The sequence below is a fragment of the Talpa europaea genome (genome assembly GCF_964194135.1).
Source record: "Talpa europaea genome assembly, chromosome: 15".
Classification (NCBI taxonomy): Eukaryota; Metazoa; Chordata; class Mammalia; order Eulipotyphla; family Talpidae; genus Talpa; species Talpa europaea.
In genome coordinates this window covers 55,308,864-55,333,926 of record NC_140083.1, presented here as the reverse complement: position 1 = coordinate 55,333,926, position 25,063 = coordinate 55,308,864, and the positions used below count along the sequence as shown (strand labels likewise).

At 40.0% G+C, this 25,063-nt stretch overlaps 1 protein-coding gene across 1 annotated transcript in view; it reads right to left on the bottom strand.

The window, feature by feature from the left end:
* The window catches only part of ST8SIA1 (ST8 alpha-N-acetyl-neuraminide alpha-2,8-sialyltransferase 1), a gene marked incomplete at both ends in the record, with an annotated part of 139,993 nt that overhangs the window by 67,883 nt on the left and 47,047 nt on the right, over nt 1-25,063 (bottom strand). The window contains one exon of the mRNA XM_084256011.1: nt 18,193-18,337. Within this exon, the coding sequence (XP_084112137.1) occupies nt 18,193-18,337 (145 nt within the window). The remainder of the gene's footprint in view (nt 1-18,192; nt 18,338-25,063) is intronic.

The following is a 25,063-nucleotide window of genomic DNA, read 5'->3' as shown; positions in this document are numbered from 1 at the left end:
ACTGTGATAACTCTTTTCCAGAAATACACATTTTAATGAGGACACCTCTGATTACATCTTTGAGAAATGCTACCTTTCAGGTATAACTTATATAACGTCTATAGAACTTATACCATTCTCTAGAACTACAGAACCCTTCCGTAGAACTTCTATAACTTCTATAGAAGGATAAACATTCCATAGAACCGCTGTCAGATAGGACCAGATATTAGGGGACAGGCCATAATGTCCCCATATCTAAATGACCCAAAACAACAAATCTTAAATTTAGGCTTCTCGGGAGCACCAGGAAGCCAAAAACTTTGGAATCCCAGAAGAAAATAGGGACTCCTAAGTGGTGTCTAATCTATAGTGGTGCTATGCCTGAAGCTACCCAGGCCCTGAGCAGAAGGAAACTGAGGCACCTGAAATTATGAGAAATGAGATTAATGGACTAGAGGTCAATTAAATACCTTGAATTGGAGAGGATAATGTGAAATGAAATGTCAGAAAAAGACAAATACTGGATTTCATTCATATGTGGAATATAAAGAAACAAAAGAAACAAAAAAGGAACACTCAAAGCTAAAGCAAAACAAACCCTAAGAAATCTGATCTCAGAAATGAAGAGGCTCCCAAAGAGAGAGTGTGGGAGTAGGGAGCAGACTGGGGAGGGGGTCCAGCAGACTGTGGTAGAGGATTGTTGTAGCTTTACTGTTGGGTGTAGTGTGATAACAAACCTATTCCCTAAACAATATAGAGTTGCAGACCCACATTACCTCATGGAAAAGTAATACAATTTTTAAAAATACCTTTAATTTCAAGAATTCTTCAAAACAACAAGCTTGTATTTTTAAATGCTCTCTTGCTATTGAAAATGGTAACAAAAGACTTCATGGTTTTAAATATAATAAGTGCATCCCTGGTGAACTAGGGGTTAACTCTCAGCGCCGCCACTACTATGGCCTGAGTTCGATCCCCAGCCAGGGAGCTGATCCACATGGCACAGCAGACCTCTCCTGTCTCGCCCACTGCTCCCCTCAGCAGTATATTTCAGTAGATCTGCCTGTTCTGCTCTCCACTCTGTCTCTGGTGAATCCTTTTACCCCTCAAACCTCTGGCCTGTACCCCAGTACTTGTATGCATAAATAATTAAAAAAAAAAAAAGAGTTGACACTTTTGAGTTTTACTTCACAACTCAAGCGAAAATGTTGTGGGTTGGTTGAGTTAGTTTGTTATACCCTACGGCTACCTCCCAAACTCTTCTCTTCAACAAGAAAGGGGAGAAAGTCTCTCTTGTCATGCAGTTGGGTCTTAATGCTAGAAAAACTGCCAAGCCATCCATATTTAGAACCCCATCAGGCACCACCTTTGGGTAAGGAAGAATCCATGCTTTTCTGTTAGGAAAGAAAAGCAGCAGCTTTGATTTGCCATCCTTCACCGTGGCTTGAACAGCTACCACTCCATGCCAGCTGCTATTAGTCACAATGTCAAAACATGCTTGCGCTTATTGATGAAAATTTCAAGTTTTTGTCCATCAGCACATGAACTCACACATCTAATTGCACTCCAACCCATTCATTTTCACTTACCCTCACCCACACATCCACATGGACTCCCACACATAATTATGCTTCACCCACACACATAATTTAATTTCTCACCCATATGTTAATTATATCCTCAACCTTGGCATCTAAATACACCCCCTGCCTCACATCTAATTATAGCCCCCACTTATGAGTGTAATTACACCATTCAGCCACCCATCTAATTATGCCCTCCTTGACATATTTAATTGCACTGCCCTGCTCAAGGACCTAATTACATTCTAACCAGTGCATCAATTAAGCCCCCAGCCCTCCAACAATATATTTCAGATGCATATCTCTTTATCTCTGTACCCCATTTTATTATTTCAACTAATGATTGGCAACTTCCCACAAGTGGATTACTAGCAAACATGGCACCCAACTAAACAGGCAAAAATGACAAGATACTGCTGAATCAAAAGCAGCTCTGGTCCTTTCCAGTAACAAAGTGAGTATGTGTTTGCTTTTCTTGAGTCATTTAACTAGACCCTTGGAAGTTCACATCAAATTTTCAACTGTTTTCATACTTTTCACGTGTAATTATTTTTATGATGAAAACATCTAGTAATTAGTTAATTTATTTCACAGATAAATGTTTCTCATTACAGATATTTAATTTTTGATTCCTTTAAAAAATAAAACATAACCCAAAACCTTGCCTGGGGATGTATAAGTGTTAATTACAAAACATTTGCACATCCCTACCATTCAAGGAAGTTTAACTGTTCTTCAATTACATGAAAATGAATTTTCAGAAAGCTGCTGCTAAGATTTGTTTCCCCAGTCTGTTAATAAAACTGTGATTTTTTTAAAAGATATATTCAGTAGTAACATTCTTTCTACACAGGATGCATACCAAGAAACTGAATTATGTGTTTAGATGCTAAACACTATTTTCCTATTAAAATTGCTTATTCGATTCATTTTTTTAAAAATACCACTTGAGCATTCCAAGGATTATAATGTATTTTTCACATATAATCTGTTAGTCTAGATAAAACTTCTGAAGTTGAATATAACATCAGTCCTGTGACCATTCAGCAGAGATATTAAACATTTCGTAATCAATTCTCTCTGGCCCAGGAAAGCCAGCATGCATTCAGATTTCAAAAGTCCTCAGCACTGTGGAGTATTTCTTATGGTGGGAAGGAAAGGAAATATGAAGAACATACAGAACAGCTCAGAGGTAGCCTTCCGTGATTCCTAGTCATTCTCTACTCCCTGGGTGGAAGTACCACTAGAAGATTCCTCCTGTGCAAATACAGGCAGTGCCCCTTCCTGCTGTGAGCATCGCCCAGAGCCAGGATGCCTGCCCCGCAGCGTGTCCTCTGTGCCACTAGCAGGTTATTTAAACCTTGTGCCTTTGGCTTGGCTTCTTGTTTATAATAATGTCACCCACCTCATCCTTTGTTGTGATGATTACATGAATTATAGCTGCCACAGGTAAGAAATCAATAACTATTATTTTCATTTTTAATGGACCAACATTTTTCTGAGCAACAAAGCCTAGAAATCGTGGAGTCATTTTTGCTCATCTCTCTCTCAATCTCCCCCCAGCACCTACTTCTGCAGAAACTCTTCTATTCTTCCCCTTTCCACCCTCACTGTCAATATGAGAAAAAAAAAAAAACACCATTATTGTTAGTCAGCTCCTACTTCTGGTCCATTACCCATCTTTCTCTCACCCTAGTTATTCTTCTAAAACAAAGGTGATGGCACCACACATGTGTGCATGTGCCCAGATGCATCAAATGATACTCATGAAGTTCATGTGGTTCTCTGTTAATTACACCTCAATAAAACTGTAAATACATGCTTATGTGCATCCAGGCAGGCAAACATAAAAAAATGAAAGTTAGTGCAAAGGTAGAATACTCTCCTACTTTAAAATGTGTCATGCTTACCCTTTGTCTACAGACAAAAGCATCTGAGATTTTGAGACATTCAGAAGCCACTGACATGCCCAATTCTCTCATTCTTTCTCTCAGCAAATTTCTGATGCTCACACCCAGTATTCCTGTCGCACCATTTCATTTACCTGTTTCCTCCAACACAGTCTGAATTTCTTGTCTCCCTGTGTCTGTTCAAAGTGCCACAAGGTCTTCCCCTTACTCTCCCAATTTTCCCTGCTACATTATCTACCTGCAGATGATTTTTCACTTTTAATATGTGCAGTATCTCTAGGGATTGTGTCCGGTAAGATCTCCTACCAGGGCCTCCCCAGTGGTGCAGTGGTTGAGCGCTGGCTCAATCCCCAGCCACCGGCGAGGGTCCCACATAGCACACAGACCTCTCCTGCCACGCCCGCTGCTCCCCTCAGCATGTACTTCATCAGTCTTCCTGTTCTGTTCCCCGCTCTGGCTCTGGTGAATTCTCTCACCTTCCCGCGCTTCTGACTGTACCCAGTGCTTGTATAAATAAATATATAAATCTTAAAAAAAAAATCTCCCACCAGTTCAAAGAATGCTCAAAAATTGAAGCAGATCAGAGTCACATTAGAATTCATTTGTGCTCAATGAGTCATGAGACTCTCGTATTAAAGTTGTGCACAGTGGCTTGTAAATAGAAGTGAAATTGAATCCAATCATATCTTCAATACTTCAGAGACTTTCAATTGATTATTGTTGTTCTTCTGTCTCACAATGGAAGTCTTCTGTTGCTTTTCAAACAAAATCACTGTTTCAAGGCATGAAACAGTGGGGGAAACAAAAGGGAATGTGCTATCTGAGGCCGAGGTGAGTAGCCCTCCCTGATCTCTTAGGGTCTCTGTCATTTTTGACAGTGACACTGAGAAACCCATGGGGAATTTGATGATGCAAAAAACCATTCATCTAATCAAACTCAGTATTTTCCCCCCACAAATGGAGAAGTACAGGTGTCAGGCACATTGCAGTTAAGGATTTGCAAGCATTTAATGAGTGCCAAACAACCATATGCCAACCATTATACAAGAGGCCAGGGCAAAACATCCCTCTAGCTCAATGTGCCATTGACCTGGGAATGCCAAAGCATAAATGAGGCCTACTGTCTGTTTTGGACCAGAGGTTAGCCAGATTTTAAAAGTACTCAGAATTGTGGGGTATTTCTCTTGTTGGGAAGGGAAAGAAATATGAAGAGCTTGCACAAGAGCTCAAAGTAAGTATTCCTCTGTTTCCACTAGAAAGACAAGATGGGAAGTTCCTTACATACTATTACAGCAACTTCAGACATGCAGGGGAGAGACTCCATTGTGTTAAAATCTTCCATAGTAACCTACTTAATCTGAAGGCGATGGCAGTACAGATTAAAAGAATAAATTTCCAGACTTTGGTGTCAACAGGTCAGAGTTCAAATCCTGACTTGGAAGATCAGCATGGAGCCAGTTTCAAGCTGAGAGATTCTAGGCAGGTCTCTTTAACTCTCTCAGTCTCAGTTTCTATATGCAGCAATAAAAAAGAGGCAATAATATGTCAGGAGTCTTATGTCAGGACTATTGGAAAATGTATGCAAAACATTTTGCAAGAAGCCTAATAGAGAGTAAATTCTCAGCATTTGATTTTATTAATATTTCTTAGACATTTTACTTAAAATGTTACACTTTTAGAAACTGAATCAATGTATTTAGCCTGCCACTTTATTGTACTGATTCATTGTTTTTAATAGTTTTTGGTAGAGTCTTTTCTATGTATACTGTCATGCCATTTGCAAATAATGATAGTGATACTTCTACTCCAATTTAGACTCCTTTTTCTTCCCTAATTGCTCTAGCTAGGACTGCTAATATTATGCTGAAGAATAGGGTGAGAGTGGGAATCTTTGCCTTGTACCTGATCTTAAAGGAAAAGCTTTCAATTTTTCACCACAGAGTATGATTAGTGAAAATCATATATAGCTTTATGTTGAGCTTATGTTCCTTCCATGCTCATTTTATTGAGAGTTTTTGTACCTCTGTATCTATTGATATGATCATAAGGTTTTCATATTTCCTTTTGTTGAAGTGGAGAATTACACTGATTAATTTGTGTATGTTGAACCATCCCTGCATTCCCAATTGGTGGTGCAATATGATCCCTTTAATGTATTGTTGGGTTTGGTTTGCTAGGAATGTTTTGAGGACTCTTGCATCATGTATTTAAATGAATTTATCTATTATTTCCAATTATATACTTTTAGTACATGTTTATTATATCAAAGGAAATCACTCCAGCCTCTGAAATCACCCTATATTAAAAATATATTTTTTCTAATTTAAAATAAAATAATGAATTAAAACAAAAATGGAATTACTATAATTTAATATAATTTTTCTTCTAAATAGGAACATTTCAATTAAGAAACTTCGTTGGAATTATAAGTAGTTTATATTCACTGTTTTATTTGCCTATGTCTTGCCTTGGACTCATAATTAGTAAAATGACATCATCTTTGGCATTTCATTAAAGTAAGTCTTTTTCCTATTTATTGTCCATATTCACTTATATCCTATTCCCTGCCACCCTCTTTTTGCACTTACGGCATTCTTTCACATGCTGTAGGGTAATCCCATCTGTATGCAGTCCTCACAGATAGATATTTCCCCATATTTACCAATATAATTCTCAAGTAAATGAAGCTTTCATTGTTTGATTATCAGAGGCTTTAATGGATCACTTGTCTCACATATCCCTTCACGGACTCAGGAAAAAAAAATGTGTATTGAGAGGGTAATTTGAGAGGCAGAATGATTTCCTTTTTATAATAAAAGTGTACTAAATATAGGGCCAAGTCCCAAAGAAGCACTGATAATAGGAAGTTCAGAGTCAGCTGACAGAAGCTCAGCACTACTAAAACCCACCCTACCTAAAGAAAACTTTGCAGACAGATATAACAATAGCATTTATAAAGTCCCTATTTATACACATAACACAACTAAATTATTCATCTGTCATCATCTAAGAGCCCAGCCACAGAAAGGACCCTCAAGTCACGGAGAACATGGACATGCCATTTACTAACCAGGTGACTTGAAATGGTTAGTGAATCTATCAGTCTCAGCTTTCTCATCAATAAAATGGGGTCAAATGTAAGAAACTACCTTCAGAGAGGCATTAAGAGAATTAAATAAGAAGATAATTATAAAAAATGCTAAGTGTGGCACTTGGAAATCAATTGGTAAATATTTGCTATTAATACCCTTAAAGGTTCCAAGCTCCAATAACCATGTGATCTCTTCCCTGTTTTGTGAAAAGTTTCCAGGACCCTGTTCCCCACACCTTCCCCTGTTGTTTCTGTACTTTCCACACCTCACCTCTCCATGGTTCTGCTTACAGATTATCTCAATCATCTGAAAAACATGAAAAGAGATTTTTATGTCTATGTACAGACTTCCATGGTATAACCTAAAACACAAAATTTGTGTTTCCTTCAGGTACTCTCTCTTTAAAGACATGACACTGTCTATGATATTTTATTGACACTATTTTTATTATTATGATAATAATTTGCCTTTCTCCCCCTCGGTGAGGTTGCTAGCCCTCACTTCATCTACCCCGCATCTTATAAATCCTTACCACTAACTATGTATTGCCCTAAACTCAAACCTGCATTTTCTATTGAATATATCCATCCTTGCTTCTATTTGTTCCTAACACAAAAGTCAGTAATGATATTAGAAAGTGCCTTAAGAATTTAATAACTGTCAACTACTTTTTAAGTTATAGTTGTTAAATTCTTCCTTCTAAATAAAGCAGGGCATTTTGCTAACTCATTACCAGGTCACTTCCTTACAACACGATTAACAGTATGAAAAAGAAATCCTACTGTGGTTGCTTCCATTATGGCAGTTACTAATTTCCCAAAAAGTCACAATGTTTTAAAGTCAAAGGATAATTGTTTTAGTTGCCCATACCACACACTAGTCTAAATGTCTGCAAATCTGGCTGAAATATTTCTTCTTGGTTAGAGTTCCAAGGGGTTAAAGAATTATTATCGTCTCTAGCAAGAGGCTGTTTGAGAGTGATATTGATTGGCTTCTTTCCTAAACATATTGGCTCCATTCTGCTACAGAGATGAAAAGATGTTTTCCTCCTGCACATGAGCCAAGATAACTTGAAAACAAGCAGGGAAGCAGCATGTTAATTTAAAAGATGGTGGGTATTATAATAGCAGTGATTTCAAAATACAAATCCCACACATTCATTTTGTGGGAAAATTAGCACAGATATATCTGATGATGAGAAGACTGAGGAACAGAAAGAGCACCAGGCCTCAATGCCAGGCCCTCGAGCATAGGGATGGCAGCTTGTGACCAGGAGGGACCAAGTTGCTGCATCTCTTTGTCCCATCACTGCTTCTGCCACTTAATTCTGGGTGGGCAGAAGGCAGATTGACTGAGTTGGCATCACCACCTGTGATTTCAAATCTTCAGAAAGAGCGGTAATTTCTCCATTGTGGTGTCTAACTGATTTATTTCACTACAACACTAAGGAACATGCAAGGGCCAAATACAGCATAGCAACAAAAGAGGCTCATGTAACCCTGTGTGTCCATCTCCACAGGCTTCCTAAGGGCTTAAGTTCAAGGGGGTCATTCTGCCTCAGATGAACAGATTTCCCCCCAGCCTCCAACAATGAATTTGTAGTCTCTCTTTATGCTAAAATATACCTTGTTGGGGCTATCATGATTACAGCGGGTGCTCTTATATAGCAAAACTAAGCATCTCAGTTCATTCACTCATTCCACTAAAAAGTACCAAATCTCCTGGTGGCGCAGCAGATTGAGCGCCGTCCTGTGAAGCTGCAGCACGGGTTCGATTCCCAGCCGGCCTCTGCAGCTCGGCCTCTGCAGTGTGGGTTCGATTCCTAGCCGGCCAGGGAGAAACCCACATGGTAGCAGCAGACCTCTCCTGACTCGCCCACTGCTACCCTCAGCAGTGTCTTTGGTCCATCTGACAGTTCTGCTCCCTGTTCTGTCTCTGGTGAATCCTCTCACCCTCCTGCGCCTCTGACCTGTACCCCAGTTCGTGTATAACAAAATAAATCTTTAAAAAAATAAATAAAATGTACCAAATTTCTATTATGTCCCAGGCATTATGTTAATAACTGCCATATCACAGCTCCCTATTTCTCCAAATTAAACACTGTCTCTTGGGAGCTTCCTGGCTAGTGAGAGAGTGCCTTAAATCAAGCTCTTAAACAACTGAATAAGAAGCTGGGGAAACGATAGTCAAACAGGGTTCGAGGAATAACATGGAGAAGCAGGTAAGAGGCGGCAAGAGTGCTCCAGGAAAAGGGATAGGGTGCTGAAGACTCCATAAAGAGGTGACAGTGTTTATGAGGAACAGGAAAGGCCATGTGTCATGGGTGAGACAGGACATTATGGCAGGTACCAGACCAGCAGAGCCACATGGGAAGCTAATCGTGAGTCCTGGGAAGAGTGATAGCATGATCTGATTTGCACTTTACCATCATAACTCAGGCTGCAGTGTGGAAATAGACTAGCACAGAAGTCAGATTAGATACAAGAAGGCCAACAGCACACTGATCTAATTCCAGTATGATATACGACCCAGCAATTCCAGCCCTAGGTACCTACTCTAAGAACACAGAAACACTAATCTAATTTATATATATATATATATATTATATATATACTTTCATAAATACATATAATGTTCTGTTTTTAATTACAGACATTTTTTGGGACTAATATATTGGAATGTATTACTGAACACTCAGCCATGAATTTGTAAGTTTCTTAAGTCTTAGAGTCTCTTAGATAAGGTCCAATTTTCTTTGATTTTTACAAAATGGCTTCTGAAGTCTTGATATAATTGCATCATGTTGAATGACAGTTTAAAACTCTGCCAGATATTTCCTGATTAATAGGTCAATTTCATCAACCCCCCCAACCCTCCATATTTTTATAAAATAAATCATTTTGAAGTTTTGGTAACACAGAGAGTGACAAACAGATAAACTTAATAGGAATTCATTGGAATTCAATTCAAGAAACTACGAACTTTGTATCTAATTAATACGTTTTTAGTGTTTATTTTATTTTTATTAGTTTTTTTTAAATTCTCTTACTTACATTATTGTTCATTTCTGTACAGTATTTGATTTCTCCCCTTAGGTATAGTCCCCATAAATCTCCCACCACCACATCACCTGTGAATCTTCACCATGGTTGACTGTGCTTTTCTAATCCCTGTTTTGATTCCTTTCCCTCCCCTCCCCCCGCTGGAAGCCGCAAATCTATAGTTGCCTACAAGGAGCTTTGTCCTTTTTTTTTACCCTTTGTCTGGCTTCCCTATATTCCTCCTGTAAGTGAAACCATTTGATATTTTTCTTTTTCCTTCTGGCTTATTTCACTGAGCATAATCCCTTTCAGCTCCATTCATGTTGCTGCAAATGGCATGAGTTTATCTTTTTGATCGCTGAGTAGTATTCCATTGTGTATATATACCACATCTTTTTTATCAATTCTTCTATTTGGGGGCATTCATTTAGGCTGTTTCCATATCTTAAAAAACTGTTACCAGATTTTTTTTTAATATGAGCCCTTCTTTTTTTTTTCAAATTAATTTTTTTTCATAGAACTGGGGATGTGGACCACAGATGCGGGGTTGAGAAGATTCACCAGAGACAGAGTGGGAGCAGAGCAGGCAGATTTATTGAAATACACTGCTGAGGGGTACAAGCGGGGACGGGGGGGGGGCAGGAGAGGGCTGCTGTGCCATATGTGGGTTAGCTCTCTCCCCAGGGATTGAACTCAGGCCATAGCACTGAAATTTAACCCCTAGGCCACCAGGAAGGCCCAGTATGAGCCGTTCTCATTGTATGAGGTGGTATCTCATTGTGGTTTTGATTTCCATTTCCCTGATTATAAGTGATGTTGAGCAATTTTTCATATGCCTATTGGCCATTTGCATTTCCTCCTTGGAGAAGTATCTTTTTAGCTCTTTGCCCATTTTTTGCCAGAGTTGTTTACTTTGTTTTTATTGAGTTGTATAAGCTCTTTGTGTATCTTTGAAATCAGTCCCCTATCAGTTGTATGGAGTGCAATTATTTTCTCCCAATCTACAGGGTGTCTCTTCATTTTGGTTATTTTCTCTTTTTTTTTTTTAGAAAAATATTGTATTTTTTTTTTAGATTTAATGATGTATTATTTAATATATAGTAATTAAACTTTTTGATTATTGTCTCTTTTGCTGTACAGAGGCTTTTTAGTTTGATGTAGTCCTTCACTTTCTTTGCTTCGGGGATGAGTCCTCAAGGAAGTTTCTGAGGTGTATATCCCGTATACCCGTGTATATTTTGCCTATGTTTTCTTTTATATATTTTATGGTTTTAGGTCTTACACTCAAGTCTCTTGTCCATTTTGACTTGGTTTTTGTGTATGGAGAAACACTAATTTTAAAGGAAATCTGCACTCCCATGGTCACGCAGCTCTATTTAAAATAGCCAGGTTATGGAAACAAACTAAATGCCCCAGAACAGATAAGTGGATCAAGAATATGTGGCATAGGGCCTCCCTGGTGGCACAAGGGGTTAAGCACAGCATGATGAAGCAATCCGCAGCCTCTGCAGCACGAGTTCGATCCCCAGCCAGGGAGCAACCCAAATCGTGCAGCAGACCTCTCCTAACTCGCCTGCTGCTCCCCTCAGCAATGCACCTTGGTCGATCTGCCTGTTGTGTTCCCCACTCTGTCTCTGGTGAATCCTCTCACCCTCTGCACCTCTGGCCTGTACCTCCCAGCTCTTATATGCATAAATAAATAAATCTATAAAAAAAAAGAATATGTGGCATATGTACAATGGAATACTACTTAGTGTTCAAGAAAGATAAATTCATGTCATTTTTGGCAACATGGATGGAACTGGAAGGGATTATCCTAAGTGAAACAAGTCAGAAGAAGGAGGATAAATACTGGATAGTTTCACTTACATGTGGAATGTAGAGAAATCAACTGAGGTAACTGGTGTCATTCAAACTCATCAATTGTTCCCCAAAAGCTACAAATTTGAGCCAAGTCTTAGCACTAAATTTTACACACTGTCAAATATTTTAGAAAGGTCTACACCATGGAATGAGAGACCATTCCTTATACTTAGTTTTCATTTTGTTCTTAACCACAGACAACCTGTGAATTTTCATTAGAGAAAGTTCGTTTGAAAAACAAGGCATCTTACAGTTTACTTCAATTCCTTTTTTTTCTTCCTATTGAGGTAACACTGGCTCACAATACTGTATAAGTTAGGAGGACACCTCTTCAGATCTATGGCAGCACATCATACACACCACCAACTATTCACAGGCCTCGACCATAGACCATTGGACCCCTTTCCACTTCGCTCCCCACCCCGCCAGTAGTCTCAATTCTATAGTCAGATTTTTAGGGTTTGTTGGTTTTGTCCATTTGTTTCTCTACATTTGAGTGAAAGGATCTGGTATTTGTCTCTTTCTGAATTATTTTGCTTAGCATAATCCCCTCCAGTTCCATCCATGTTGTTGCAATGAGCAGGACTTCATTTTTTTAAATAGCTGAGTAGTATTCCCTTGTGTATATATACCACATCTTCTTGATCCACTCACCTGTTTTTGGACATTTACATGGTTTCCATAATTTGGCTTTTGTAAAACAAAAAAGTACACGCATCCCTTCAAATGAAGGTACTTTTTTGATTTTTTGCATTCTTAGGAAATGGAATTGCTGTATTATATGGTAGATCTATTTCTAATATTTTGAGGAACCCCCATATTGTTTTTCATAGGAGCTAAACTAGTCTATATTGGCACTAGCTGTGTACCAGGGCTCCCTTTTCTCCACATCCTCACCAACACTTGTTGCTTCTGGTCTTTTTGATAAGGGCTATTCTCACATATGTGAGGGAGCATCTCATTGTAGTTCTGATTTGCATTTCCCTGATGACACATGATATTGACCTTTTTCTGTGTCTGTTGGCATCACCTCACATCTAAGCATTTGCTTTTCTTTCCTATGGCAATAATAGATATTTGAAAGCCTTGTGATGAGCCTCTCCTCATCTTCTGTTATACAGAAATTTGAGGAACAGTGAGTATTAGTCTACTGTTCATATACAGTCTTAATTTATGGAAATTTACAATCATCTCACATTGCTCTTTGAGTCTACCATAGTTATTACCTAACTACAATGACACAAGTGTGCACTGGCAGAGTCTACCATTCTCCATTATTACTCTATAGCTTTATATTTCCACAAATCCCTGATTCAGTAGATTTCTCTCTTTTCACCAAGCACTGGACTGGAAAATTGATTTAACCTCTTTTCTAGTGATTTTTTTTTTAAGTTGGTCCTTGGTATTACCAAAAATGCCAAGAGAATGACTAAGGGCCATAGATGCTAATTAAGCAAATAACAACAGTAACATTATTATGCATTTGTGTGGAGCATTTATTACAAAGCACTTTTATACCCATTATCTCATTTTTTAACTTTGTTTCTCAAAATGACACTGCAATATGAAACCCAGGTATTACTAGTCCTGAAATGAAAATTACAAAATTCAGGTTGGGAACAATTATATGACTTGTAAGGATCATAAATGTCATCATAGAAAGATCAGGTCTAGAATCAGATCTACAGCTTCCATTCCCTAAAAATTTCTCTAATGCCGACATTCAATGAAGACTGAATGATAGACTAAATGGTCTGGATTACTGCAAGGTAGTAGAACCATTTTCTGGATTCTTAAAGAAGCCAGGTACAAAGAATAATTTTGCTTTCCTGTGAGAACTTGGATTTCTCCACTATAGAAATCAAGACAGTGTAAGTGGGACCTCCCCGGTGGCACAGCGGTTGAGTGCTGGGTTGCGAAGCTGCCCGCAGCCTCTGCAGCACCGGTTTGATCCCCCGCTGCTCCCCGGCCACCGGAGGAGGGTCCCACATGGCACACAGACCTCTCCTGCCACCCGCTGCTCCCCTCAGCAGTGTACTTTGGTCCTTCTGCTGCTCTGCTCCCCGCTCTGGCTCTGGTGAATTCTCTCACCCTCCTGCACTTCTGACTGTACCCAGAGCTTGTATAAATAAATAAATAAATCTAAAAAAAATAATAAGTGTAAGCAGTCTTATTGCTTCTTTCAGTGTGGGCTATTGGGAAGCTCAGAGTCAAAGACACAAGCACTGTATAGAAAACTACTGTCAAGGGGAAACTACATTTCATATAAGGTCCTCTAGCCTGCACATCTGTTCTGGTTTTCTTACTCAAATTGCCGAAAAATAAAGTTTTCCATTTCTTCTAAGAGTAATCAGATAAGGATAGTGAAAAACCTTAAAATGGTTCCAAGGTGATTAATGCCAATGAACAACTAATCTACTAGAACCTATATATTTTTAAGAAATAAACAAGACAACAAATAAAAAACTTTTGAAACCTGGCTGACTTACATCCCTGACATTCCACCTGCCAGCTCAGAAACTAGTAAGCACCTTAAGTCTCTCAGTCTCAGTTTTATCCATGGCATGAGGGGGATAATAACCACCACACAGAGTTGTTGTAAGGATAGGGTAAGAACGTGAAAAAAATTGAAGCAGGCAGTATAGATGGGTACATGTCGTACATCTGCCTAGAGCTGAAAAACCAGAACTGCCAGACTCCCTTGCAGATATGCATGGCCATGACCAGTCAGTTCTGAGGGATGATGTGCCAGCAGGAAGCTCTCTATATTTCCTCTTCTGTTCCTCCTTCTTCTTGCAGGGACCTTGGGCCAAATCTGGAGGCTCCTTAGCCTACAGATGGCGAGCAGGACGAAAATCGAGCTCCAGCCTGGGCGCTCGATGGCACATGTAGGCATCATCAGGCCCTGACCTATCCACCTCCCAATTCTTTCTTGTTTGAGACAATTAAGCACCTACTGAGCTAAGCCTTTGTATCAGGTTTCTGCTAGAAAGCAGCCAATGCAAAACCAGCAACATGAAACCAACAGAGAGCTGGAAAAGCTCTGTGCCCACCAAGCATTCGTTTCCTCATGTCAAAAAGGTATGTGTTTGAGAAAATGATTACAGCATAGTAATATTTATAAAAAGGTAAGCTATCAAATGCTGGGGATGATAAAGTATCATCCAACTTTCATTGGAAGACAAAAAAGGCAGAGAGGGCAGGGAAAGTGCTGCAAAGCAAAGGGACCTCCAGGAGCTCAGAGGATCCTATCAAGCACATAAGTGAAGAGGGAGAGATGTGCACTTTCATTTTAACAAAGACATTTTGACAAAACTACTTTCAAAATGTCTTGCTGGGCTTCCCACCAGCCAAGGGCAGTGGATGCAGCTGAGTGAAACATTTCAGGGAGCTTATGGTGACCAGATTTTTTTTTAAATGATATCAGCACAGTCATGAGTCATTCTTGATGCTCCCTTGCTCATTTCCAATGAAATGTATGCTCTTTCTGAACATACGTATGTGTAGGCCAAAACAGAATTATTTAGGGATATCGACAAACAAGGGACTATACAGGTTTAAAAGGGACAGTCCTTGGCTAAGCAAGATAGAGTTAAACCCAGGCCAGAAAATGGGATATTCTCAAAGTGTATGATCACATGTGCCCTACACACACACACACACATACACACACACTGCACAGACCATGTAAGGGCTAAAATTAGGCCCTTCATGCCAAATAATATTCAAAAACGATTTCAACTAAATACATCTGTAGAGCCATCTGGAAAAAGCTGCATCAAAACATTCTGCTTTCTCCCCTACAGTTCAAGCAAGAGCACTGCGGTGGTTCTGCCCAGGTGGGACAGAGACAGGGAGCTGCTGGCAAACACATGGGCACTGTCCTAGGCCAAATGGAAAACGCCTCTTGTTCTCAGAGCTCCCAAGATGATATTGAGGTCGGTAGGAAAGACTTTTAGCAATATGCGGATATGTAGATAGATAAGCAACTAGGGTACACAGACACGTGGTTACACCTATCCTTGCATGTGCTAGGATGGAATAAATTTGATAATAAAGCTAAAGGAAGTTGTGGATGATCCAAAGAAGCAGCAACTCATTGTAGTGAAGGAGAGTCACAGCAGTTTCTCAAGGAGCACAGCATCTCCCAGGACCCTCCTGGGTAGACAGAGCCCTGATTCCAGACTGGTGCACTTCCCACAACACAGGAAACATCCTGTACTGCCTCTTGGCCACAAAATAACAACAAAACAGTAGAGATAAGCAAGCAAAAGAATAACAGCAGAACGAATGATTCCATTCGGCATTATGTTGCTAAAACTCAGGGAAAGGAGGGATGCTTTGTTGAACTGACAACACGGAGCTCACTTGCCCGCTTGTCTGCCCAAGGGGGGTCACACACAGGGCTTCCTGCCCACAGGGAACATGAAGCATTCAATTAACTGGCAACTTAGATTCCTGATAATAAACCAGAAATATTTCCATCAAGAAATAATAATGAGGTGAAGGAATGGGGGGGTCAACACCACCCTTTTAGTGATACAAACAGATTCTTACAAACTAATGAGTCATTTCAGAATCTCAGCTGCAATAGACATAAGTACCCTTTGGGAAAAAATCCATTCATCTGGTTAAGACAAAAGACTGTGCACACAAAGTGATGTAATGACTTCTAAAACATATTTTTCCTTTAATTAGTCAAGGATGCTTCTTTGATCTTGCAATGGGACCAGAGTGCCACAGAATTCTAGTGTACAAGCTTTCAAAAGACAATGTTGTCTCCTACTACAACTGACAGACAAGAAGGAGACTAGGACATCTTCATCGGTCGTCTGCTTTCTTCATATATATTTTCTAGTGCAACATTAGAAGTCAGTTGGTGTGACTGAAAGCCCTCATCTACAAAAGCAGATATTGGATTTCTTTAAAAATGCTTCTGCTTGATGAGCTATCAAAGTAGATTACTTCCTTATGTATTCTGCATTTCATACAGAGTTGTTATCACTTTTATACAAAGAGGATTATGTGGAATGACTTCCTCGACCTCTATTCCAGCTTCCTGTTTTCCAGCTTCCTGCTAAAACTTGATAGTTAAAAACAGCCTCTCCTGGACTTCTCTGCACTAGTGTTCCAGCGGGGAATGAATCTTACCCATTAGATGCACTTGAGTGAGACTGGGAAGTAGGAGGTGGGTTGGAACCCATATTCCCAGCACTGTAGAAAAGTAGGTTCTTGAATTCAGTAAGCCCAAGTCACCTCACGATTTCCACTTCTCCATTCTCCTAATGATTTTTAAGCACCTAATTCCCAATGTAAAAATGTCTTTCTGCCAAAAATACCTAGAAAAATTTTCTTGCTTTGTACACTGACAGATGCAAACACAGACTTCCTTCCGCAGTCTGAAGGTCCAAGGTCAGCAGAGTGACATTAACACCAGACATTTATAATGCTTTGTAGCTTACAAAGAACATGGGGGACACTAAATCTTAACTGACCCCCTCACAATTCAGTGAGATGGCAGGAGAGGTGAGAAGGCCAGAATCAAAGAAGAGTTAGTGGATTTATCAAGGTATTCAGGTAGTCAGAGGTGGAAATAACATTTAACTCCACCGTATTACTTTTAGTCATTTCCTTTGACACGAGGAAGCCTCCAAAGGGCAAATGGAAAAGAGAAAAAGCACATGAATGCTGGCAGTGAGTTAAACTATTTTCCATTTAGAAATAAAAAATAAACTTATCATTATTCTCTAAAACCATTAAAGTAGACTAAAACAGCTTAGGAAATAGGGGATTTTTTAATTTTTATTATTATTATTATTATTATTATTTTTTTTGTAGAGAGGGTGACTTCGGGTGTTTGGGGCTTGTTTTAGCCATTTGTTTTGAGAGTGTGACTCTGGACCTGGAAGTCTGTGCCTCAACTTTACAGGATCCTTTGATGGCTCTTTGCCATTAATACAGCTACATGAAAGGTGCAGCTGCATTTTCTAGCTCTAACCAGCAATTCTCTCTGCACTATCACTGGCCCAACGAGAGGTCAGAACACTCTGGAAGGCCAACACTCATTTCTCAATTCCCCCCGATGGCAATTCCACCTCTAAGATCCATCCTCTGCTCCAACAAGTGCTTCCTAGAAATAAAGGGTTCCTCTTTTCTCCATTTGTGGCGGACATATTTCCAGTAAAACAATGGTTTTCAATGCTCAGGAAGTCAAGAAGAAAATCACTGAGAAAGCAAAGCTTGGTGTGGACCACTTCAAATGTCAAATTATTTCTCTCCTTATTCCGTAGTCCTCCACTTCCTAGCCTGGCCGCAGGGTTAATAGTCAAGAGCTCTCAGATGCCACCTTCTGACCATATGACCCCCACTCTGTGAGGTGACAGACGGTCTAAGAAAACATTCCGGGGTCACAAATCTTCGAAAGCATCCCACAGCCGACCTCAAAACTAGCATTCCCCAGCTGCCCCACTATCCTCGGCTAGACTCTTTCAGTCTCATGGACTCAAATCAGAGGAGGCAGGAGAGCTGCAACTCTATAATATCCTCCATCTGCCCTTGCATCAAGACGCTAAGTGAATTCTTTAGGAAAATGACATCTTTAAAATGAAGAGAAGAAAGAGGGAAGTAGATCTGATGAGTGAGACAAACTTAATGACCCCTTTTCTGTCATATCAAGACACACAAAAAACGAGATTGAAAGGCAAACAAACTCTATACTAACCTGGGGGAAGAGAGAATACGTTGAATTGTCAATGGTGAATGAGTACAAAAACTCCCCATCATACCACATGCTCTTCCCCATGGGGGAATTCATTTTAGTCATTGCAAAGAGATGGGCGGGGTCACAGCAGTCCTCCATCTGTTTCCTAGGAGAGAAAATAGGGAGAGAAAAGAACAGCAGGTTAAGTGAGCAGCGGACTCATTCACTTGTCATTCCCACAGAGACGTGCAGCCTTACCTTAGCGCCAGCTCACAGAAGCAGCTGCGTCTCCAGGGTGATGAGACTACTATTAATTCACTCTTCCAGCCATCAGAACGCATGACTGGAATATTTCATAATAAAGAGTAAAAGTCTGAGAAAAATGCATCCGTCCTCAGATGCAATGAGAATATGTCCAAAAGGCAAAGACAATCATCATAATTGCAGATTTATTGGCTGACTTCAACATCTAGGTCCAGAGACACTTGTACAGCTCACGCTGAGACTGCTGGGCGGCCCAGAAGGGCATCTTTCCAGTGGTTTAACAATCAGAGGGTTAAGTTCTGTGAGCTGCATGGAGGAGGAAAAGGAGAGTGGCCCAAAAGAGGGTGGACTCCCCAACACTGGGGACAAGAAGAAAGGACAACCCCTAGGAAATCGTGTTAAACAGAAACAGAGGGAACTGCCTTCTGACTAGTAATTCTCACAGGCTCGCTCAGTTCCCCTGACCTCGCAGGAGCGTGGGGCCAGGGAAGAACCATCACCTCTGTCAAGGTCTCCGGAGCCCTCAGTGTCTGAAGCAACAGGGTCCCCTGCGATGTTCACCTTGGGCCACTGGCAGGCTACTCCTCTGCTTGTCCCTCTTCTGGAAGCCCTGTTACTATTCTGGCAGGGCAACCTTTCTATTCCTCTCTAAAAAAAAAACCTGTCAGAAACTCTCAGAAGTTAACAACCAAGACTACTCCCCAGTCCCCTCTCTAGACTGACCAGTAAAACTAACTGCCAACATAACTACTTCTGAGTGGCATCCACATACAGCAGCACCTGCTGGGACATCTGCAAGCCCAACCCCAGGGAACAGGACCTTAGAGCTGAAAGGGGTCAAGGATGTGAGGTACCGGGGTTCAAATCCTGCCTCTGCACTTACTAACTGGGAGACTTCCTGGAGCTTCAGAATCTGCCCCAGGGACTGGGAAATCACTGGGGATTTACAGTGAAAAGTCCAGTACATGCTAGGTGTTGTCATTAGTGTTGCAGCTCATGATACAACCCCATCCTCGTGATAGGGATGGATAATATCAGGCCCTGTGTTCTAGGAGGGGTTGGAGGAAGGTGTCTCCTCAGCTGAGGGCAGGGCCAGGTATCAACAGAAAGGAAGACCAGAAAGGTATCAAGAGAAAGGAAGGCACTATAATCTAGAGCTCAACATGGTTTAAACTATTTTTAAAAATGAGAACTCTCAAAGGTACAACTCCAGCTTGGTGGGGTGAATAAACCAAATTTTTGAGCCTGTTTAATATGTCTGGGGATATTTTACTTTCACCTGTCTAATGACTCTAAGAGATCTTTAAAGGTATTATTACCATGATTATTCCTCCCCATTCACATTTGAGGACGTGGGATTTGAGCTGTTATGGGACTTGCTCAGTCACATGGGCCCCAGTCAGACCTTTTTCCTCCATGCATGTTGCCTGCCTGCAACCATGTTGATTCACCTGACCTCTCCCATCCCTGGAGGTGAGCTCCAAAAATACCAGTGAAGCACCTGCGATGTACCAGGTGCCTTCACTTCCTCCTCACAGCAGGGGATCATGGCGCTAGGGAGCTTGAAGATTCTCTTTTCAGTAACTTTCTGGTCATATAATCAGAAAGGGAGTGTGGGGGAATGGCTTTGTTCTTTATTCCTCATGTCTGGTACTTACTCCCAACCAGACCAGCTCTTGCCTCCAAATCCAGTTAACTGGCTACTGGAAATTCATAAGAAAAAAACTGTCACAGCCATATCACAGCACGCTGTTCTGTCTGGGATCTAGCAGCTTATCTAACACCACCACATTTATTTAACTTTTTATATCTTCCAAAAAGCTAGGAGAGAACTGAGGATATTAACCTAAACTTTCAAATAAAACTAAAACTCAGGCCAAGAGATTTGCTCAGGTTCATTACGTTGATGAATGTTTACTTAATTATTGATAAAACATGTCAGATACGTCAAATTCGCATTGCTTCCCACAGTATCACCGTGCTCAGGCCAATCATAACTTCAGTGGAAAACCCAACACACTGGACAGAAAATAGTGAGTATCCATGTTAGAAATGTTTTTAAGAATGCAAAAGTTAAAACAAATTCATAATAACCCTATTGCCACTTGCCAGAGAGTGGTTTTGTTATGAACTTTCAGACTTTCCCCTCCACCCATCATGCCTCCCCATCTTCCTTCGCCAAACCTGTCTCTTGTGGGTGGAAGATAAGACACCCCAATGTGGAACTGGAGCATTTCTCTGTTGTTGAAGGGGCTCATGCAAGCCTACCAGCTCTCCTGGCCACAGCGGAAGCAGCAGCAAAGCAGTAATACAAGTCAGAGTAGAAGTGATAGTGATGATTTTTACTGACTCCTCATGTAACGCTGTGCTAGGTGTTTGGGACATAAGAGCAGATCTCTCAGATACCTGAAGAAGAATGGGGCAACCAGTAGGCCAGTCACTATTCGTGTGTGAAGGAGGATACAGTGTGCACAGGCAGCAGGTGATATTCAGAAAGAGGTGGGCATGAGGTCGCACCCAGAGGGCCAGGAGGAATTTCCTGCTTTGTAATTGCAATCTGGGAGGAGCTGGCAGGACGCAGGAGGAAGCAAATCATTACAGATAGGGTGTCCGCTCCAGAGATAAGACGGGTTCCTTCCTCAGAGTACTCAACACACCAAGTCTGTGATGGCTAACAAATGGCTGACCCCTGAAGAGTGAATTTCACCTCCATTCAACCTGAGTGATCCTAGAGAGACAATATCGACCTGCATTTAGCATTTTTAGCAAATTTGGCTCACCTCCCCCTTCTCATGAGCTGTGCATGGATGCTGCTTATTGTTGGCTTCTCTTTTGAGGCAGACAATAAAATCACAGGTTCAAAAAAGCAAAAGCCAGCCTATTTTTAGATGCAGTTTAATTTTGCAAATTGTTTCAGTTGGGTGTGAGTTGAGTGCTAGAGTCTAGAGTTAAGATTTAAATGCTTTTTATTGTTTAAACTCAAGCTCAGTGTCACTGTCAAAAGATGCTGTACTTGCATCATGTGGGCAAATGGAGCTATCTGTTGGAAAGTCATAGGATCTCATAGCTCCAAATGAAGTCACAGCATCAAGACTGCATCTGCCTGTTGTGCATCTAGACCAGCAAGATGGTGGCTGAGGAGGGGGTGGTCTCCACACATAGAGATGGGCAAAAACACTACCACTCAGTTAATAACTCTCAGAATCAGAATGAATCTGGTGAAACTCTCTCAATACCACGTCCCACACTGAGGTGGCCAAAGATACAGAAGACGGAGGAGAAACTCCACTATCTGATGCTTCTGTGCCCTTGTGAGAAATGACTAAATTGGAAAACATGGGCTGAAAGAGTTCTACCTTGGTCTCAGTATTTGGCCAATATCTGTTGTTATACTTTAGCTTTAGACTCAGCTTGGAATATTGAATAATCAAGTAGCTAAATATCCAATTCGATGGCATTGCTGGCCTCCCTGATCACACAAGTGACACTACTATGGGGCCACACACATCACAAACACATCTAAGCAGGATCCCCATGAAAGCAGCACAAACAGGTAATATCATTAGACCTTATTGTTTAGAACCAAATAAACAATTTAAAAGTGGCAAACAAACTGGAAATAAATGGAGTGAAATTTCTAAGCACTTGATATGTTGTAATTCTCTGAGTCAGGTGAAATATAAAAGTATCTTTAATACTGTAAGAGGAAAATGCTGCAAAAAAAAAAAAAAAACACTTAGTGTGAAGGCAGCTAATTTTATCCAGAAAAATTTACAAAGAATTATTCACTCCAAAGGAGAATAAACTGCTAGCAGAGAAAATACCAAGAGAGCGTGTGTTTGGAAGACAGACTTAGGAAAAACACATCATTTTTCTGCCAACAAATATTTATCAAATTTCAAATACTATAACTCAGAAAAGCAGAGTGGAGATTATGTGAAAATTCAAGTCTCTGTAGAACTGCTATACTTGCATTAAACAAAATAACCTTTAAACAATGTATTTAATTTTCAGTTACTTAATTGCATTTAGACAATGAGTTGTTCAGGGAAAGAAGTGTCCTAGCTGGGAACTCTTTATTATCTTGTTATGAAGAATTATTGTTATATGTCAAATTTGGCCCAAAAAAATTCCATGAGAAAGAAAAACTCCAAGATCAACATGAGAGATCACCTCAATCCAGTCATAATAGAAAATTCCTCACCTCCCTCTGCCCTGCTATGGCATTTAACACTATTTATACACTATATGTTTTACTTATCATTCTGCTTATTGCCTGTCTTTCCAAGTCCTAGAATATAAACTCCAAGAGGGAGAAACTTCTGTCCTTTCTCTACTTCTATCTCCCCATCTCTGAAATGGTGGCCAGTACAATGGGCAGGAGCTGTCTAAATGTTGATCAAATGAATAAAAAACAGGTAGGTAGAAAATGTCAGAGAAATGAGAGAAACTCAATTCATATTTTGTTCTCACTAGTCAAAAATTCACAGTGAAGAAATCAATTGCTTATAGTTTTAGTTTATGGAAACCAAAGAATGAAATAATAAAAGCTTGTCAAAGTAACTGTTACAACTGCTAAACATTTTCAGCAGGATTCTTGAGATTTCCTGAGTGGTGGACAATACGCTTTAGTCTGACACGAGCAAGTGTCTCTGTGGGGCTGCAGAGGGAGCCCTGGAACAGCCCAGCAGCGGAGGGTGTGGATCAGTTCTATTTCCTTCATCATAATGTCAACCTTTCAAATAGTAACTTTCACAATGTTCGATAGTTTCAGACTGAATCTTGTCTCCAAAGAATTCTTTCTATTCTTGGATATCTGACTCCAGTCAATTATTGATTCTAACATTTGACTTTCAACCAAAATGTGTATCTAATGCATTTCCTCCAGACAGTTAAATCAATAGTCCTTATTGTAAACAAAAACTGAATCAAGTTCCTAAAACTCTTCTTGTATTTACTATAGGTTAACTCTTTGTGTTAATGTCACAGAGTCTGAGATTCATGGCTGGAAATGTGTCATTCATATATATATATATGCGCGTATGTATGTATGTATATGTATGTATGTATGCATATATATATATATATATATATATATATATATAAACCACTTAGCACATTAAGTGGTCCCAGTAAGTTCTTGTTTGCTTCTTCTAAACATTAGGCACCACACAACTCTACTTGCCTCACACAACCAAGGTTATAATTGCTTTCCAAATATAATAGTATTTTCCAGATACCCTCTTTTTCCATTCCCAAACATGTACTTATTTGGGTAAATAATATATTCACTCTATTAAGAGTAGAAGCTAAACTACTGGGTTCTGTGTAATAAATGAGGATTTTTCTTTAAGTGAAGAACCTGGTGGTCGACAGAGAAATGACAGAAATTTCTTATGCTATGTAACTAAAAGGCTTATTTCAGATATTATGGAAGGTGAGGTTTGAGTCACTATAAAGTTTTCCCCTTGACATCAGCAAATTTTTGTCTTAGTTAGGAGCAAGTTTAAAAGTGAGGGGGTCACTGCTGAGTACCCAGGATCTAGAATAAGATCCTGCAGCTTTTACTATAAATAGAATCACATAATATGTCATCTTTTGAAATTGGCTTCTTCTACTTAGCATGTTTTCAAGACTCATTCATGTTCATCCTGTACAGAACACTCATCTGTTGATGAAACTTTGTGCTGTTTGGATTATTGTGGATTATTGTGACTAGTGCTGCTATGAACACTCTTGTGTACATTTTTGTTTGAATACCAAAATCTAATTCTTTTGGCTCTAAACCCGACACTGGAATTGCTGGGTCACATGGTAGTTCTATGTTTGACTTTTTAAGGAATTGCCAAACTGCTTCCCACAGCAGCTACACCACTTTACATGCTCACCAACAATGCGCAAGTGTACCAATTTCTCCACATCCTCACCAATATTTACTTTGGAAAAATTATTATACAGCCCCTATGGAAAACATATGAAAGTTTCTCAAAACATTAAAAATAGTGCTACCATATGTTCCAGCAATCCTACTCTTAAGCATATACTTGAAAAGTACCAAAAACAAACAGACAAAAAAACGAAGTATATATACACTTGTATCTTCACTGCAGCACTATTAACAGTAGCCAAGCTATGGAAACAACCTAAGTGCCCAAGGACAGATGAATGGATTAGGAAGATGCTCTATATATACACAATGGAATACTCCTCAGCTATTAAAAAAGATGAACTGGGCCTCCCTGGTGGCACAAGGGGTTAAGCACCGCACTATGAAGCAATCCACAGCCTCTGCTGCATGAGTTAGATCCCCAATTGGCCAGGGAGAAACCCACATGGTGAGGCAGACCTCTCCTGTCTCGCTTGCTGCTCCCCTCAGCAATGTATTTCGGCCCATCTGCCTGTTCTGTTCCCCACTCTGTCTCTGGTGAATCCTCTCATCCCCCACACCTCTGGCCTGTACCCCAGCTCTTGTATGCATAAATAAATAAATCTTTAAAAAAAAAAAGATGAACTGTTCATTGCAACAACATGGATGGGACTGGAGGGGATTATGCTAAGTGATGTAAGTCAAAAGGAGAAAGACATAAATGGATGATTTCACTCATACGTGAAATATAGAGAAACAAGG